This window comes from Apis cerana, linkage group LG5 (genome assembly GCF_029169275.1).
Source record: "Apis cerana isolate GH-2021 linkage group LG5, AcerK_1.0, whole genome shotgun sequence".
NCBI lineage: Eukaryota > Metazoa > Arthropoda > Insecta > Hymenoptera > Apidae > Apis > Apis cerana.
This window is the reverse complement of record NC_083856.1, coordinates 8,794,169-8,812,812: the sequence shown is the minus strand read 5'-3', so window position 1 is coordinate 8,812,812 and position 18,644 is coordinate 8,794,169. Positions and strand designations below refer to the sequence as shown.

General features: G+C 33.8%; 5 protein-coding genes across 8 annotated transcripts in view; 2 read left to right on the top strand and 3 right to left on the bottom strand.

Annotated features, from left to right (window-relative positions):
* Positions 1-1,750: 1,750 nt before the first annotated feature.
* On the bottom strand, positions 1,751-4,450 carry LOC107994490 (tubulin--tyrosine ligase-like protein 12). Of its 2 annotated transcripts, XM_017051454.3 has the most exons (3): positions 4,124-4,428; positions 3,955-4,040; positions 1,751-3,603 (listed from the first exon to the last, which is right to left on the bottom strand). In XM_017051454.3, exons 2-3 carry the CDS (start codon positions 4,035-4,037, stop codon positions 2,187-2,189), a joined length of 1,500 nt encoding a protein of 499 aa, XP_016906943.1. In that variant the 5' UTR covers positions 4,038-4,040; positions 4,124-4,428; the 3' UTR covers positions 1,751-2,186. The 2 variants fall into 2 exon arrangements, with proteins under 2 accessions (XP_016906943.1, XP_016906942.1); XM_017051453.3 differs by having other exon boundaries at positions 1,751-4,040; positions 4,124-4,450.
* Positions 4,451-4,720: 270 nt separating this feature from the next.
* LOC107994472 (RNA-binding protein 34) lies at positions 4,721-7,481 on the top strand. Of its 2 annotated transcripts, XM_017051418.3 has the most exons (5): positions 4,721-4,876; positions 5,113-5,270; positions 5,373-6,551; positions 6,636-6,946; positions 7,038-7,481. In XM_017051418.3, the coding sequence occupies exons 2-5, from the start codon at positions 5,153-5,155 to the stop codon at positions 7,242-7,244; spliced, it is 1,815 nt and encodes a 604-aa protein (XP_016906907.2). In that variant the 5' UTR covers positions 4,721-4,876; positions 5,113-5,152; the 3' UTR covers positions 7,245-7,481. The 2 variants fall into 2 exon arrangements, with proteins under 2 accessions (XP_016906907.2, XP_016906906.2); XM_017051417.3 differs by having other exon boundaries at positions 5,113-6,551.
* LOC107994475 (cysteine-rich DPF motif domain-containing protein 1) lies at positions 7,326-7,885 on the bottom strand. Its single transcript, XM_028665076.1, has 2 exons — positions 7,588-7,885; positions 7,326-7,366 (listed from the first exon to the last, which is right to left on the bottom strand). Exons 1-2 carry the CDS (start codon positions 7,883-7,885, stop codon positions 7,326-7,328), a joined length of 339 nt encoding a protein of 112 aa, XP_028520877.1.
* LOC107994474 (putative transferase CAF17 homolog, mitochondrial) lies at positions 7,806-9,491 on the bottom strand. Its single transcript, XM_028665034.2, has 3 exons — positions 9,252-9,491; positions 7,961-9,135; positions 7,806-7,886 (listed from the first exon to the last, which is right to left on the bottom strand). Exon 2 carries the CDS (start codon positions 9,100-9,102, stop codon positions 7,990-7,992), a length of 1,113 nt encoding a protein of 370 aa, XP_028520835.1. The 5' UTR covers positions 9,103-9,135; positions 9,252-9,491; the 3' UTR covers positions 7,806-7,886; positions 7,961-7,989.
* A 1,434-nt stretch (positions 9,492-10,925) lies between these two features.
* LOC107994432 (unc-112-related protein) overlaps positions 10,926-18,644 on the top strand; it is a 36,610-nt gene continuing 28,891 nt past the window's right edge. Inside the window, exon 1 of one of the 2 annotated variants that reach the window (XM_017051352.3) lies at positions 10,926-11,634. In XM_017051352.3, the coding sequence (XP_016906841.1) occupies positions 11,496-11,634 (139 nt within the window). In that variant the 5' untranslated portion in view covers positions 10,926-11,495. Of the gene's footprint in view, positions 11,635-12,882; positions 12,887-18,644 lie in introns of those variants that run through there. The other variant, XM_062074876.1, reaches the window with a different exon arrangement.

Here is an 18,644-nt window from a genome sequence, read left to right as displayed (position 1 = left end):
CGAATCGGCGCTCGCACAACTCGGAGAAATAACAGGCCGATGTGTCCGTTGGAAAATAAAAGGGCTAACGCAACGCTCGTTTCAATGTTCTCTTGATATCAATCTCCTCGTCTCGACCGAGGAAACGAATCGGCGGGGAGCGAAATAGGGGTATCAACCGCTGCTACGATAACATCAGGTTATCGTTACGCGAAAAAAAAGGACAAAGAGGAAAGGCGGGAAGGGGATACAGGTATGTGAGAGTAATTTTGAACACTCGCGAAACGAGACGAGACGAGACGAGACGAGACGAAACGAAACGAAACGACTTCGTCAGTGCTGAACCCTCGTTATTGACGTCCCTGTACGCAGAACTCATTTGCTTAATTACCATGATTACCAGCAACACCGTCGTCTGAGCACTTTCAGTGAAAGGCGGTTTCACCCGCCTGCCTTTTTTGCATATGTGATACCGTAATTCGCGGAAACGAATATATAACAATGTACGGACGTGTGCACGTAAGTACAGTGATTCCAGACGTAACATTCGGGAATGCATGGTACTGTAGGACGGAACCGACTACGTGGAGCCGCACGCACTTGCTTCGGCGAAGGGATGAGGATGGTTATTAAAAGGGCGAAAGATAATCAATTCCATGGAAAAAAAGAAAAGGAAGAAGGATCGCGACGTAGCATTCAATCTTTCATATTCTTCGTTCTTTGTTTCGCTTTGAATGTCGCGCCGATTTTTTAAAATTACCCTCATCGAGAAGATAAATTCCACGTGTACCAATAAATTATGTTATATAAATTATGTTTTACTGACAATGAGCGATTCGTCGCAAGGAAAAAGATGTACCCATCGTGATCAAAGTTATCGAAAAGAAAATTTTTTTTCTTCTATTGCTATTTATATTCTAAATTTTGTTACTATTGAAAGATATTTCGTTTTTACTAATCATAACTGAAGTAATTTTCTCCGAACGATATTTCATTGATTTTCCTCTTTGAAATATATTTTCTTTATGAAGCAATTATAATTTAACATCCGCTAAATTATATCGAACAAAATATCGTAAGTAAAATAGCTTTATGTTATTCGAACTTGTAATAATATTAAATTCGAGCGTCGATACGTTTGTATAATTGCACGAGACGAGCTTTGTCGATGTGCTAGAAAGACAAAGCTTTTTCAAACGAGTACAAGCATCGCAAATATCATTGCGAAATAATTGAATAACGCGCGGAACGATAATTAACAAAATATCATAGTATAAGCTTATTGTTGTCGCGAACGATTGTCAGTAAAATGCGATTCGATCGGCACAAAATGATATAAAGAAATAATCGTTGTGGCTAATCATGTTGTCGAGACGAAATTTCGAATAATAATTGATAAAAACGAAAGAAATTTATATACAAAATCTTATAAATTGAATAAAAAATTCAAATCTGTGATAATCATTATATAAAAATAAAATAATTTATACGAAAAATTTTACATGCGCTCAATAAAGTAAATATCTTGATTAGCATAATAAATATTTTGAAATCCGAGAAGAAGCAATAAAATATATATTGTCATCCTGACAATATATATAAAAATATAGTATAGCTATGTAAAAATATAGAAAAGAATGAAAAAAATTGTCAAGGAGGATAAAAATCCTTGTCAAATTTTTAAATTCAATATTACCAGGAGGCTTGACAAAATATAGAAAAAAAAAAAAACATATAGACGAGATGATAAAAAAGAAGAATTGATTTCATATGCTTCGATATATCAGTCTTTATTACCTATTTATATCGCAAAAAATATCACTGAAAAATTTGGATCATCATTATTTTTCATTAACTATATATTGTTACATATAATATAATATATACGCGGTGTCCGAAGCAAACTGTTGCGAAGCTGTTTCAATTGTTCTCTCGTTTATTATTCCATTAGATACTACGAATAGTCTTCTCGTTGTCAAGTTATGGTACAAATTATTTATGGAACAAATGTACCCTTAACGTTCGCATATGCAGATTTATTGGAGCTACTTCAGCTCATTACCGCATACGAAATGCGGAATTCGCTTGCTTTAAATAAATAAATATATTTGGTCACAACGGTGACCATAAAACGATCGTTAATAGCTTCTTGATATTTATAATTCGTATATGCTTTTAGGCCATCGTATTTCATGCAAAATTTAATTCTATTCCATAGACAAATCGTGAAATATTTCTGGATTATTAACATTTAAAAATAAACATTTGAATATATCATTATAGAAATTTGGATAATATTCGCAAGCTCTTTTACAGTCAGGCGAAAAGTTAACCTCGAGTAACATAGGCTGTATCGTTTCCTGTTTCCATTCAAGAATCAAATCGATAGCATATACAGCTCTACTTATTGAGCTTTCCGCAATTCCTCTCGGTGGTTTTTCTGCAATTGCAGCCTCGAAAATTTCACGAAACATGTGCAAAATTTTTGGTTCGACATGTTCTCTCCATGAAAAGTCAGGATACTGCCTTTCCCATTCTATGATAAAATCTGCGCATTTTACGTGACAAAGTGGAGTGTCCTCTGAATAATTCATGACTGTAAAATGTTGTTCGTATACATCGAAATTATTTAAAGCAAATTCTTTATTTGCAAATCTTAAAAAGAAATTTTTGTAAACAAAAACTCTTAAAGGATTTACAGATTTGAGCATTACTATATATCGCACATCGAACTTAACTTTTCCGATTTCCAGCCTCTCGTACAAAACTGGATTCGTAATATATTTTTGAGCAATTTTTGGCCCTGTGCTAGGTAACCGTAAAATATGGAATAAATTTTTCGTAATATGCGTATCTAATCCTCTAGCAAGATTCCAAGGTTTACAAATCCAATGATTATCTAAACCCATTGATTCTCTTTGTTCAAAATATGTGACAAATTGCACTAATTCTATGCTTAAATTATAAGTAGTTGGTAACCATGTTGGATAAGTTTCAAGTGTGCCGGGATCGTAAGATTTTTTATCTGCTTTTCTTCTACATACAATTGATAATAAATCTTTAATTGTTAAAACATTTTCAAATGGAAATTGATTTACAAAAACATTTGGCGATCGGATACTTAATTCTTTATATTCTTTAAAGTGTGAAGTATACCACAAAATATCTGCTTGGTCTTCATTATTTACGATTTCAAATGCGGAATCATTCAAATATTCATTTACGTATGTGTACTGTGAAAAAACTTTTAATTTTGTATTTCTATCTCTTTGAGGTAATTGTAGATCTACTTTTTCTGGCAGACTTTCACGAATATGACCTGCTAAAAAGTAATTTTCATCGGGTTCTACTTGTGCAAAACTTTCTCCAAGAAATGATGTGTCTATCCAAGGTAACAGTAAAGCTCTTCGTTTTTTTTGATCATTTGTTTGACCTTCTACAAAATCTCTTGTAACTTCTTCATCATAATCAACATCTTTTATAGGAAACAAAAGTGTATAAGTAATACCTTCTGGTAAATATAAGAAAGGCACTGTTCTAAAGTTAGGATCATCGCTATGATTTATTGCTGATCCCACTTCATCCATAATGTACCAAACTGGCATTCTATCCTCTATTGATCCGCTATTTAGAGAAAAAGATTGATTATATTTCCACATTTCATTCAATACAAAATCTATTTTTTCATCTTCTTCTGAATCAATGTCAAAACCCATTAAGGAACACATACGATCTAATAAACCTGGTATAGTTGATAAATTTTGTTTCGCATTTTTAATATCATATGTCCATGCATGATCTATTAAATAAATATTACTTGGATCTTGAGCAGAAATACCATTTTTATAAGAAACAAAAAGTTTCCAAATAGGGTCTCTTGAATTTCTTTCAGTATCATCATAATCAATTCTTGCCAATTGAAATACCAGGCCAGAATCAAAAGTTTGACATTGAAGTTTTTTAAATAACACTTGCCAAAATATTTTGGGCACCCCAGACATTTCTAATTGAGGTCGATGCGATTGAAGAAAAGTATTAAATAATCCTATACCATCCATTGCCTATAAACGAAATAAGACAATAATCTAAAATATTACAAATATTATAAATTAGTTTATAAAAGTTTTATAAAAAAAATTATTACCAAATATAATAAATATAATAAAAAATTATTTAAATTTTTTCCACCTATCAATATTTTAAATTATGAAATAAACTATTTACAAATCTAGAATCTTACGAGATCATAAGATACTTTAAAACATAACCTCTTTTTTCTCATCGAAAATTCGATTTAATATTGTAACAATATATAATCATAATTTAAAATAAATGTAATATATGTAATATATATATTTATTTTTTAATCTAATTATTTTTTCATAATAATTTCTTAAATATAATTTAAGATTATAGTGATAATATTGTAAGTAATTGATTGTAAGATCCATAGGGAAATTCGATTTAGAAATTGTTAGATTTAGTGAAGACTACCGCGTAGAAATAATAATTTACTCTTTCAAATAAATTAATACAGTTAATGGTATACTTTTTTTTTTCATCTTTTTAATAACTTCAGTTTTAATATTTTATAGTTTTTATTTTTTTTTCTATATATTATTTTATACATTATCTTCTTTCATATTCGCGTTTCATATTTTTCATCAGTTATACCAATCAAATAATTTTCTATAGATTTATATAAATATTTTTCTTAGGGATTTTATAAGAATGTAGAGAATTTTGTTTCTTGCTAGTACGTTACATTCAAAAAAGATACGGAACATTAATGGCTGGTTTCGTTCATCCTGTTGGCGCTTAAACTGTTTTCAGTTTGAGCCGGCGTATTGAAAAATAAATTATTCTTAGCGATTTTATTTGTGTATATATACTTGTAGTAAGTACTTAATATTGTTTATTACAAACAAATAGTATAGATAGAACATTTTTTTTTATTAATTCACCATAATTTTTTGTATTAATCTATCTTCGATTTAACCGCTATATAACATTTTACACGTGGAATAATAATTTTATTTATTACAAAAATTATATATTACAAAAATTAAATTATTTGAAATAGATTAAAAATGATATATATGTGAAATTTAATCATATTTGAATTTATAACAGGATAATTTTAATTTGAGACAATAAATAAGATTTCTGAAAGATGGTTAAAGCAGTATCGACGAAAAATAAAGATCTAATTTCTAAAAATTCTCTAAATTCACCAAAGGATGGATTTATACATAAAAAGAAGAATCAAAAATTTAAACAAACACCAACAGGTAGAGTCCCATTAATTAATGGATCAAAAGTTCAAAATAATAGTAGCATGAAGCAACAAAATTTACAAATACAGAAAAATAATTTATCTCAAAAATCTCCAGAACAAAACAAAAAATTAAAAAAGAAAGATCAAGAAAAAAATGATAAAAAACAAGAGCCTCTTAAGAAACAATCAATGAAGAAAAATGTGAAAGTTGAAGAAGAATCTGATTCAGAAGATGATATTAACGAGGGTATTGAATTAGAAGAAAGCATAATGGAAAATAGTGATGATAATGAAAATGAATCATTTGATGATGATGATGATGATGAGAGTGAAGAAGAAGAAGGAACTGTTAGAAATATTCTTGGATCTAGTTTAGCAGATGAAAGTGATGAAGATGATGAAGATTACGAAGAAAACAAAGATACAAAAGTAAATAAAGGAATAAAAATGTTTGATGGATCAAAATCAAGTGATAAAAGCACTGATTCTATTCAAGATAGTTCTGAATTATCATCAATTATGGAAGATTCTATGATGGATGATAGTAATGATGAGATTGAAGAAGAAGAAGAAGAAGAAGAAGAAGAAGAAGAAGAAGAAGAAGAAGATGAAGATGAAGATGAAGGTGAAGATGAGGAAGAAGTAGACGAAGAAGAGGCTGAAGAAGAGGAGGAAGAGGAAGAAGATGATGATGATGAAGAATCAGGAAATGAAGAAGAGGGTGATGAATCTGCTTTAGGTCTAAAAGCACTCTTGAGTAATAGTATTGCTGAGGATGATGATGATGATGAAGATTTTGTTGAACCAGATGAAAATGATGAAGATGATGATATAAGTGATGAAGAAGAGGAAGAAGAAGGAGAAGAAGAAAATAAGGTACAAAAAAATTCTTCATCAAATAAAAATAATAAAATAAGTATGGATACTTCTTTAGAGGAAATAAAAGAAGATGAAAAAACAATTTTTGTTGGTAATCTTCCAAAAGATGTAACGAAGAAAAAATTGAAAAAATTATTTAAGCAATTTGGAAAAATTGATACAATACGTTTAAGAGGTAAAATAGCAAAATCCGCAAATGTATCTAAAAGAGTTGCAGCTATTAAAAATGAGTTGCATCCTAAATTGAAATCAGTTTATGCATATATTAAATTTGTATCTAAAGAATCTGTTAAAGAATCTTTGTCTATAAATGGAACGGAATTTGAAGGAAATTATTTAAGAGTAAATGCATCTAATAAATCAGAAAATAAATTTGATTCAAAAAAAAGTATATTCCTTGGAAATTTACATTATAGTAAGTATAATATATATAATAATATAATAGTAATAAAAAGTAACCACAAGATTATATATTAATATTATATATTATAATTTTCAGATATTGATGATAATACAATTATAAAACACTTTAAACAGTGTGGTGAAATAGAATCTGTACGAGTAGTTAGAGACAACAAAACTGGAGTAGGCAAAGGATTTGGATATGTTAATTTTAAAAATGAAGATGCAGTGACATTAGCATTAGAACTTGATGGTACAACAATTTCAAATAGAGAAGTTAGAGTAAAACCAGTTATTGATCAATATAAAAAGAAGAAAGACAAATATAGAAAAAGATCACATTCTACAGAAAATACCCAAATAGTTTCACATAAAAAATTAAAAAATGACATTGAAGTACCAGCATCAGTATGTTATTTTATATATTAAAAAATACTTGTTAAATATATAAACTATTTTATTTCTTAATAGAATATAATATAATTTATATTTTTTTTAGATTCGTAATAAAGAAAATGCTATGAAAAGAATAAATGAAAAGGGAAAAAAACTTGAAAAAAAACAAACAAATTCACAACAAGAAAAAAAATTTCAGGGCCAAAAAGCTGATGCAAATAAAAAGAAGAAAAAACCTACTAAGTTTGAAAAAAAGAAAAAACTTCTGGCAGAAAAGCTTACAGCTAAATCTAAAAAACCATCAAATTAAATAGCAGAGTAAGAAACATAATGATATATCAAATGTTTTCATAAAAAATAATTTTAATTAATTTTAATACATATATGTAACTCATTGTAACTTATAACAATGATAAGTTACAATAGCATTATCTTATTGAATCAAAACAGTTAAACGTTTTTAAAACTTTCATCAGTATGTATTTCTCAAACGCGAAAGAGAAAAAAAGGACGTATTTAATGTTTAATAAAATATTATTTTTATGAATCTTTTTCTTTTATTAAATTTTTTATCTTAGAATGAAGTTGTGGTGGTAAATTTTGTATATTATTTGATGCACATTTTAAACAAAATCTTTTTCCGAAATATATACTGCATCCTAGACATACAGATTTCTTACAAAAATTACAATCGGCACCTAATACTAAAACTTCTCCTTTGTTTGGTAAACTAAAAGGATCTTTCATGATATAACATTCTTCTAAATATGTTAATTGTCGTGCAAATGGTGCTTTAATGCCTTTGAAATCAAATCGTTCTTCTAATGAACAATAAGAACATTTAAATATTCCAGTTATGGTTTCTTTAGAGTTCTGAACTGTGGATGTTAAATCTTGATTTTGCTCAATGATACGAATTTCTTCCGTAGATGTGCTAGCAATAGGTTCCATCCTATAAAGTAAAATTGATGGAAAATAATGTATAATTTTTTCTGATAATATATTTATTTTACATTTATACATTACAATTTCATATTTAATTTAAAAAATATTATTCATTCCGTTTTATTAACGGAAATTTGCTTTTGCAATTCTTGTGGCCACCAAATAGGTTTTGATACTTTTAACTTAATGTTTGATATAGTAAGTGATTGGGCATTCAAAGAATCATTGATTCGCATTAAGCCTAATCCATATTGATTTTTAATTCCTCTAAATTTACCTACTACATTACCAGTTTCATTAATAATTTTTTCATCATATGAAAAAGATTTATTAGGAACTTCATTAAATAATAAAGGCATCAAACGTTTCCTTACAACACCAGTATGATAAGTACGTGCTGTAAGTTCTTGACCTATATAACAACCTTTATGAAAACTAACACCATGCAAATAATCACAGTTTACTTCTAATGGTAATGGTTTTCCTGGTGGCAAATCTTCAATACCTTCTGGAACACCAAGTTTATAACGAAATGCTTTGTAGCTCAAATGATTAGCAGAATCCAATGCATTTGAGTTTAAATGTTTTATTATTTTATGTCTTTCAATTTCTGATGCTGCTAAAATTCTGATACCTAAATCAGATAATCTAGGATCTTCATAAATCATAATATTATCAACTATTTTGCTTACTTTATTATTAAGAGTACCACATGGAAATATTAAACCTTCAAGCTTTTGCCTATTATTAATATGTTTATTATTCATATATTGAATAGGATCGAAGAATGCCCAAACATTTACATTATCTTCTAAATGATCTATATCTATTTTCCTTCTAACTCGATACATTTTTAAATGTTTTTGTAATGGTTCTGCAGCTTGTGAGTCACATTCAATATAGTACACATTATCTTCTTGAGTTCTATAGATAATAACATCATACATAACTCTACCCTTAGTATTTAGAAATAATGCATATAAATTTGCTGCCCCTTCTTCAAAATGTTTCATATCATTTGTAATCAATCCTTGTAAGAAAATTAAAACTTCATTCCCTCTAACCCGTAATAAGCTTTTATTTTTCAGTTGTTCTAAGATTCTGGGTGAAGATTGTGAAGAATTATATCTAACAAGTTTTGTTTGTATTTTTCCAAGATTATCCAGTTTGCAGAATGATGGAATAAATTTTTTGAGATGAACAATCATTGTGTTAAATATCATCAAAATAATAACCAATCTTTATACAAATTTCACCTTTGTGAAAAAAAAATGCAGATAACCAGTATAAAAATCTTCATTAAATTCTAACCTTAAATTATATTTATAATTTTAATCAAATAAATACGTTATAATCAAACAAATAATCTTACGTTTTCGTTTGTTTATGTAATATTATAAGAAGTTTTTCTGCCAAACTATTACGAACTTTATTTTTAAAATTTATAAATATTAAATATTTGAAGTATTATATCTATACTTTTAGCTTTATAAAATATAAAACTATAGCAAAACGGACCTCGGTGTATGACGTAGAAATATTATAAAGCAAATATAGGTAAGGAAGAGTGAAAAAAGAATAGAGATAGAATAAAAATTAATGCTATTTTTAAGGTTGTAAATGAAATTAATAGATAAAAGATTAAATAATACAAAAATAGAGATAGAAATGAATGTTAACGTCATCTTTTGAATTTAAAAATATTTTTTTAAAAATACTCAAGAGATGGATTTATTCTTCAATTCTTATTCTATCTTACCTTATCTTTATAGAAATATGTTTGACACTCAAGAGATGGCGTTTAGTGATCAAATCTTATTTTATATTTATCCGTCTATTATTTTTTTTCTTTTTTTTTTTTTACTTACATTTAATTTTATTTTTGGCATTCTAGAGATGATGTTAATTCTTTAATTTTTATTTTATCTCTTATTATTTGCTCTTATCTATATTTGCTTCTAATATAGAATATTCTCATCATTTATCTTTCAAAAAATATATCTTAATCTTTAATGTAGGAAACTTTGATATTATTGACTTTACAATATATATTTTTAAAACAATGATCATAAAAACATAATATATTTTGATATATGTTTCTTGACGCGAGATAATTTGATTTAAATTTCTCTTATTCTGGCAATTCTAATGTTATTAATGCATTAAGATATATATATATATACATATATGAATTTAATACGAACCTATATAAACCTGAATTTTTCTTTTTCGCTGTTATTTTGTCAAATAGTCTTGAACAATTGTTTTAAAACATGTGTCGTCCATTTAATTTGTTACGATTTATACTTCCTGCGAGAATGAACACTCGGAATCCCGCCATAATCAGATTCTGTGTTCTGTTGGTAATGATGCGAGAGACATGAAAATGATAATGGGGTTCCAAAGCCTCAAGATTTGAGCCACAAAAATACATCGCATGATTGGTCTATTCTTATATTTAGTCTATGACAAAATATTCAGAGATAATTTTATAGATAATATATATAGCATAAAAATTTTGAATTCAATCGAAAATGTTCAATTCAATCGAAATTGAATTTATAAATTTACAAAATTAAAATTAAAAACATTTAAAAAAACTTAAGAAAATTGTTGAAAATATTCAAATATTTCAATATATCATTGTATTAAAAATGATTAAAAATTTTAAAACTTTTTATAAAACTTTTTATAAAATGTTACTTCGTAACATTTCACGAAAAATGTATATAATTTTTGTCATATATATCAAAATTATTTTAAATCACATATTCAGCTTACATCACTTTAAAAAACTTTACGTCAATTTAAAAAATCATTAATACAATATTTTAGAAGTATTTTAAGCATACAGTATTTGGAAGAGTGAAATCTGCATAAAGTCTGGTAAATTCTCGGAGATACGGTATACCAATATAGAGGAACAAGCGCATCAGTAAAGAAAGAAAAGAGACAGTTGATACAAACACTATCCATGAGGAGATCGAGAAGGAGAAGGAGTACTCAAAGGCAATGAAATAGGAAAGGAAAAACGACAAAACAGCTTCGATGTCGGTAGACTGTCGGAGGGAAAGGAAACCAAGTTGTGTGACGGGTTACCGCGCGCGGGGCGCGACGCTTGATGGTAAAGAGGACGGGGGAGAGATCTGCGCGCGCATTCCAAGCGCGCGTCACTTGTAAATAGTTCTATTCTCGGCAAGAGTGTAGCCGAGCCGAGAGTGCATGGTCGACACCAGTCGAGAAACCAGCTGGGACGTGAGACTGTCGACTGAAGCGCCTCTACATACTATTCGGAACGGATTCATGCGAGTCCGATCAAGGCAGCCAGTGTATCACAAGTGCGCACACTTGACCGGGTCGAGTCGTCGAAAGATTGTGAGATTCCATCGTATGGTACTGTGGTACCAATAAATTAATACAATTTGTTTCTTATCAAGTGACGATTAACTTTAAAAGTGTATTCGCGGCGATGTCAAGTGCCGCGAAATCATGATTTCCGCGCCTTAAACAAACTTTTTTCTTGTACTCAAGTGTCTGGAACTGAAGGTGCATACGCGGCAAAGTACGTGTTTTTTCATATTTTGTTTTCTGACGTACGATCATTCGATCGGGAAACATGTATTCCGATGGTCACGAGGTAGACGGCAGCTGGGTGCTGCGCGTTTACGTGACCGATCTTCAAGTAGAGAGGAGCTTACGAGTAAAAGGAGAACTTCATATTGGCGGTGTCATGCTCCGACTGGTTGAAGATCTCGGTGAGTCTACATTCCGTTTCTTTTAATATCGCTTATGACTGACATATTATATTTCTTAATGTCGAATAATTGAAAAAAACGCGTAGAAATTGAAAATTCGAACGACCGTTCACGAATTATTTATGACACGTGATAAACAGAATCGTCACGTGATAACCTGTATGCAGGTCCATATTGAAAAGTCAAAAGTAAAAAAAGATGTCTCGCAAGAATTATATTTTTAAAAAAAGGGCTGGTTTATGCATTATTTCTGAAAAATGAATATCGAATGAAATTTCTGTTGGAATGATCGATAGATCTTAATGTGACGGAATAGCAACAAGTTGTGGGATTAGCGTGTCGTTGCAAGGAACGCGATTGCTCGAGATGTGGTCTCCCACCATCGAAGAGAGCACGACTGAAGCGTGCACGGGAGTGGAAAAACTGGATGGGCGAACTAGTTTCGCCATGACGACGGACGTATGGACGCGATCACCGACTCCTTTATATGCTAAAGGAGCTCCCACAGCTCCGTAGAAAGACGAGAGACACGTGAGACCGGCAACCGATTCCTATGTCTCGTCGCACGTAAAACGGATACCATACAGTCACTTTCGTCGTAGATAAGCATAACCTATTTGGTATCCGATTCCCTCCTGAATTGCTACAAGAGGATTAATTCTAATTCTACGGATATCTTGCTCTTCTTTTCATTCTTTAACTTCTTTTCACTTAGTAATTTACTTATTACTTACTTATTCTACAATTAAGGATCTTTACGTTGGAATTTCTCACTTTGACCTATTCGATATGAGAACTACTGCCGGTCAATACACCGGATAATTAGCCAGGTTGGGAGTAGGATAGTTTCAGCCTCGACGAATTAGCCAATTTCGATCAATTGAGCGTATACCGTAACCCACGGTATACACGGCCGAATAGGCAAGTGAATATATCGCAAGGCAGCTTGGTTTCAACTGTCTTAAAAAGACCTGATACAATTCTTTGCAAATTGTCCGTGAAATTCAAGGCTAAGTTCTATCTATCGATCGATCTCGATGATAATTTACATACATGGTATTATGTTCGAAGAAACGCAATTCTCCGGAATGAAGTTAGCAGTTTAAGAAAATTTGCTTATCGACAAAATTACCAATCTGAATTTCTCTCTTATATAGTTAAAATAAAATTATTTTTATCTTCGTTTTTTTATTGGTTTATTTTTTTAGATTCGTTTACAAGCTACTGTAATTTACACCTACGAAAGATCTCGGTCTCCCCTTTTCATCCGTTTGCCGCTTGTTTAGAAATGAGCGTATAAACTCGTGCGCGCCAGCTCGTTTTCTATTAAGCTTTTGGTATATTTTCGGTAGAGTCTTATGAAGACGACATTTCCGTCTCGTTTCTTTCTCTGATCGCACGACAGAGAACGAGCCAGAGGCTTATTTTAACTCGGTGTTTCCACCATCCGATTTTTCGAAGCCGGCTTTCTACTTCCACGTATACAACCTCCGATCTCTCTGATCTTAAAAAGGATCTCTCGAGTATTTTACTCTCGCCCGACCCTCTTATATATACCTTCATTAAATCTCGTCCTATAATCCCCAACTAAATTAGTTCTTTTTATATCGGGTGTTAAGTCGGGATAAAGGTTTTTTTTTCATATTATTCAATTATTAATTATAATTAAAAACAATCTTCTAATACGAACAATTTCTTCGTGCACACAATGCATATACCATCGAAATGCAATTTTCGCATCGAACAATCGAACGGTTTTTCTATAGAGGAACGAACATAATAGAAGGCTACTTCCGGTGAAAGAAGATTTCAACTATAATGCTTACTCGTTGCTCGTGCGACAACGCGATAACTCGTATCTAGAAGATATGTCCCTTATGTGTTTAATGACGATAATTTCATACGAGTACATGTATATATATATATATATACGTACACCCACACTTTGGTCAACGTAATTTTTTGTCTCGACAGATAGAACACGATTCGATATCGTTCGAATCAAAAACTATCTTAAACTGTTTCTCGAATTTGTGAACATCGTTGAACAGAGGATCGAAAAGACTCGACACCTTCGCCGATTTCACGTAGCCAGGTACGTAAAAATCGGAGACTCATCCAAGAGAAGGTGGGAAACAGGTAAAGAAAAATCCGGCGATGGAGGAGAGGGACCCTTTTGTTAGGCCCTTTCTTTGTCCTTCCAGTTTGACAGGTTACCGCGGACGAGTACAGGTGCTGGTCCACCGTCGAACAGCATTTCGGTTCTGTACCAAAAAGTAAATACGTACCGGGTGTCTCGAACATCTCGGCCCCCGTATGCACGGAATCACACTCGGTTGAATAACATCGGCGAGGAGGGGGGCGAAAGGTCGACATTCTAGCCGACCGAAGTAAGTGAAATGCATTGCGACGCCTGCATACACACGAGTGTATGTGACAACGCTCGCTCGTTCGCCGCTTAAACGGATGCGAGCGCTTATAAATGGCGCGTTTAACCACAATACAGATACATCAGCGTTACGAGACACTTCCCGTGGATATCTTACGATCGCATCGGGCCCGACTGTTTAGAGGCAGCATTAGGCAAAAATCGGATAAAATTTATATTCTCTCTACGGAACGAGCGCCGTATATCTCCGCGTGGCGTTTTGGACAACGCGGAGCGAGACACGTTCTATTCGCGGTTTTTATCTTCCGCCAGAGATTTAACGTGTTTTGCATGTGGGAAACGCCGCTGGCGTTGGAACGGCACGACGTCGCATAGTAACGTAGGGACGGCTGTCGCGCGATTGTGATTTCTAAATTGCATCGCAACGAATACGTATATATATACACGAATATATAAGATGCAGGATATTCGATTTATAAGTGAGAGGTAAAAGGAATAAAAGGAAAGCTGTCGAGCTGTATGTACGCTCGCATAATTAACGTTCATCGGATGGACACGTGCGTGTACGCGAGCAAGGGAAGAGCGCGGAAAAAAGTGGAGAACTCGAAAGTACCGTACATCAGTAAGCCGATGACAAGACTACATTCTTCTTGCGCCGGTTCTACGAAATCGAAACAAACCCTCGCGACCGTCGTTGCGGCCATGCGTCTCGGCCTCGTTTCCTTCATCTCTCGTTTTAATTAACGAAACCGATAAGCCGTGTATACGAATATTACACGATCCCACGATCGGATCCCATCGTCGTTCTCACACAAGTCTCTCTCTCCACAGGTAAGAGATTTTTTCTTGTATGGAACTCGCCGCCGCGGGAAGCCTAAGAAAATTCTCGGTGCGTGCGATTCCTTAGCATTTTCGTGGACCGATCTGTACGAGTTCCACAGAGCCCGTAGAAAAGCAGTATCGGCGGCACGGGTAGAAGGAAAGGCGACAGGCCCGCAGGTGCCGATGTTTATAGTTGGTTACGACACGTACCATTCCGTAGGAGTCTGGCCGCATGGTAGGAAGAAGAGAAACGTGGAGAGGTCGGAGAGGAGGAGAGAGCGGGAGAGCGAGGCCAGTAACGCGTGGGCACGGACGCACGAACACGTCTCTCGATATTTTTTTAACATCTACCCCCTGATCGGCGACCGAGTCACCGAAGGCACAAAATCCGAGCAACGAGACTTATCCCACTTAACTCGAATTATCTGCTCGGTTTACGTGTACAGGTTCGGATTACCCGCCTCGTAATTTTATATTCCGGCTACCTCGTATAGGATAGGATGGAAAAATGGAGTCCCCATCCAAGGGGGTAGATAACACGAGGGCGAGACGAATTGGTTACTCTGACTCTTGACGCTTCTCGATGAAGTTTCCTTCTTCTTTTCTTTCGTTGTGTTTCCTCTTCCCGCCAATTACAAGTAATTTAATCGACGTAATTTCGTCGATTTCTGAATTGGATTTCCTGGTAAATTGGAAGCGCGGATGAGATAATTTCTTTGTTAAATCGAGCCGTCATCGCAATTTCCTACGCGATGATTACGTATTGTTATGAAAGATTTCGATGACATTGCGAAACATCATGACTGTGGCCGGTTAAATCAGAGACGATTTAATATTTAGATCGTGTAAACCATTAATGAAACGTGTCGTAATTATCAATAGGAATTCGTTTAATCGATCTAATTGATTTATTTGGATCGTGATGTGGCGCATAAAAAAGAAGATAGGTTTCTTTAACATCCGTTCCTTGGCCGAAAATGGTGTCCTCGTTCTCGATTTCTCTTTCTCTCTCTCTTTTTTCTCTCCCTCGTAGGCACCAGGTGCAAAAGAATCGAAGGTATTTATTGTGGTGCACCAGGACCGTTTCACCATTTCGAGGCAAGGTCGCTCTTACGGTACTTGAACGAGGTGTGTGTTCTTTTACCTCGGCGAGCCTTGGTCGACATCATGCGCGTTAACACGTTGCAGACAATTATTGCCGTGTACCACTCTTAATCGATCACTTTGCTATTTTATACGAACCAAGTTACGCCAATTTGCCGAACAGTTCAATATCTAATAGAAATTGTTCAATTCGATGTTAAGATAAATCGTTCGATTTTCAGAAAGCGAGATTAATCGATTTAGATCCTTTTAAAAGATCTAAATTTAATACATCTCCTCGCGATGAAGATTGGTCATTAATTTTGTTGTTCGGCGAATATGATTATATTAAAAAGAGCGATTAAGTATGTTCATTTTTATTACATTTTTTTTTCATTGCGTAAAATTAATATAATCAAAATATTTCGAATTTAAATAGCAAACATGTGGAATGTCTTATTTTGTAACGTCAGTGTAGACGTTTCCATTATAATCTATCCGATTACAATGCCAGTTCATTCACAACGCGTATACAAATGCGGTAGATGTCTTAATCGCGTTATAATATGAAGACGCTATAAACCACGGCGCTGAAGGCAAAGCAACGATGATGCAAGAAATAACATATGGATTACGATATCGTATCATACCATGTTCGAGAAGTTAATATTTAAACATTCTGTTTCGTTACCGAACGCTTTGTCCCTCGATTCTCATGGCCGCGAGATACCTAATTTCTATCTCAGGCACGTTTCTATGCAAAATCATTTCCGCTAATCTCACGCTATGCGCCGTATCTCTGTGCTCCATTCCGTTCCCCAGAACTAACCCGCAAAAATAATCTTTCTCGTTTATCATTTGGCTTGGCTTAAGCGACGACTCACCCATATATATATATATCTCCCAAAAGCGTCCAATCTATCTGTTTGATCATGGAAAGGAAGAAAGTGCGAAAGATTCATCGTTTCTCAGTTCTCGCGTTAATCTTATTTACTCGTGATATAGGATCAGGGCGATATCGCAGGGACAAAACCCTCTTACTTCCTCGGAAGAAACTTAAGAAGATTAGTCGTTATACTTCTGTACACTGGAATTAGGGATGGTCGTACCCGGAATAACGAAACGAATTCACACACGACGAGAGTGTTATCTATCAACAATTTCCCACCTTACGTCTTCTCGTAGCCTCGATGCGAGCGAGATGGAGTTAGACAGAGGAGAGGAGAAACACGATAATTGCCTCTGAATACCATCGATCATCCTTCAACCGTTAAGTAGATATGCTAATAAGTTGCACGTTGCTACTTCACTCGTCGTAATGAGTGGTCGGCGATCATCGATCCTGTCCAATCGAGAAGTATAATCGTCGAATAATAATTTCGATTGGGATTGCGCTCTTGGGAAGCCAGCATTATCGAAGCTGGATAGAGATCAGCGAGGAGAGAAGGCAGCCGACTTATCACGGGGACAACTCACGCCGATTTCCGCTCGAGCAAACTTTTCTTCTCGTTTTTGCGTTCTTTTCCCCGCATTCGACGATGACTCACGCCTGCATGATGCATGTATATCCTTATTCCAGTTTTAAGTTACACGACGTCGGTCACGATGCCCGTCCCCGCCGGGAACTGGCCGCGCAACGTTTCTCTCCGATTATGAATAAATTCCCCGAGGGGGGGAGGAGCGAGCGCGCAACAATCAGTTTTTAGCAAAGTTTGAACGTGCTGCTCGGGAACGGGTTTCATAATTGGCTGGCTGAATCATCCGCGGGAGAGGAATCCTTTTTAAATAAATTGAGAACGAAAGGGGGATGCGCCGCCGACTAATTATTCGAGGAACGCTCAGACGTGGCGGCCACCACTCCAGAATGGATAATTGCGTTTGATGCGAAACGATTCACCGAAAGAAAAAGAGAAAAAGAAAAAAAAAGAAGAAGAAGAAGGAATCGAATCCTCGACTCGTAAACGAGATTCAGAAATGGTTCATAAATCGATTCCGATTTCGTCGTAACGGGAGTTCAATGTTAAGAATATATACATACACGTTAGGCGTGGTGGGTAATGGGTTTTCGTCTGGAAACGTTCCGTCCTTTTCTTCTTGGCCCGGGTGAATAATACACTCGCGAGAGAGGGAACTGTTGTACATAAGGTAAATCGCGATGAAAGTTTCGCAAGTTCAATAGTAGATGGTTACGTGGTACGTCTAGGGAGATACAGTTTCCGATGGAGTTTGTTCACCAGCCAGTTGGCGATGCTCCAACAGAAACGGAGGTAAGGGCAAAAAAGTTGAGCCAGCAGTTGACTCATCGGACAGCTGTTGATTCACGATTATTTACCATTATTTTCCACGAATGTTGGAAAAATCTTATTGGTTGTTTATTGTAAAAAAATATCATTTTGTATTTGGATATTTTACTGGAAATGTAATTGCACGAGAGACGTATATATATATATATATATAATACGTAAGCGCGTGTCGAGGAAAAATCGTAAAACGAAATTACTTGGCAGTCATATTGCGGTATTTGCGATTATATCTTAATAGTCGGTAAATTATTCGTTGTATTTTAAACAACGCTTTGGGATAATCTGTTACGTAATATAAAAATGGCGAAAGCAATAAAAGCTAATATTACGTAAGAAATGTGTTTTTGTCGAATCGTTAGCAAATCAGTGACTAAACTTTGACAAGAGAAAACGCCGTAAAGTGAAATTTTGGG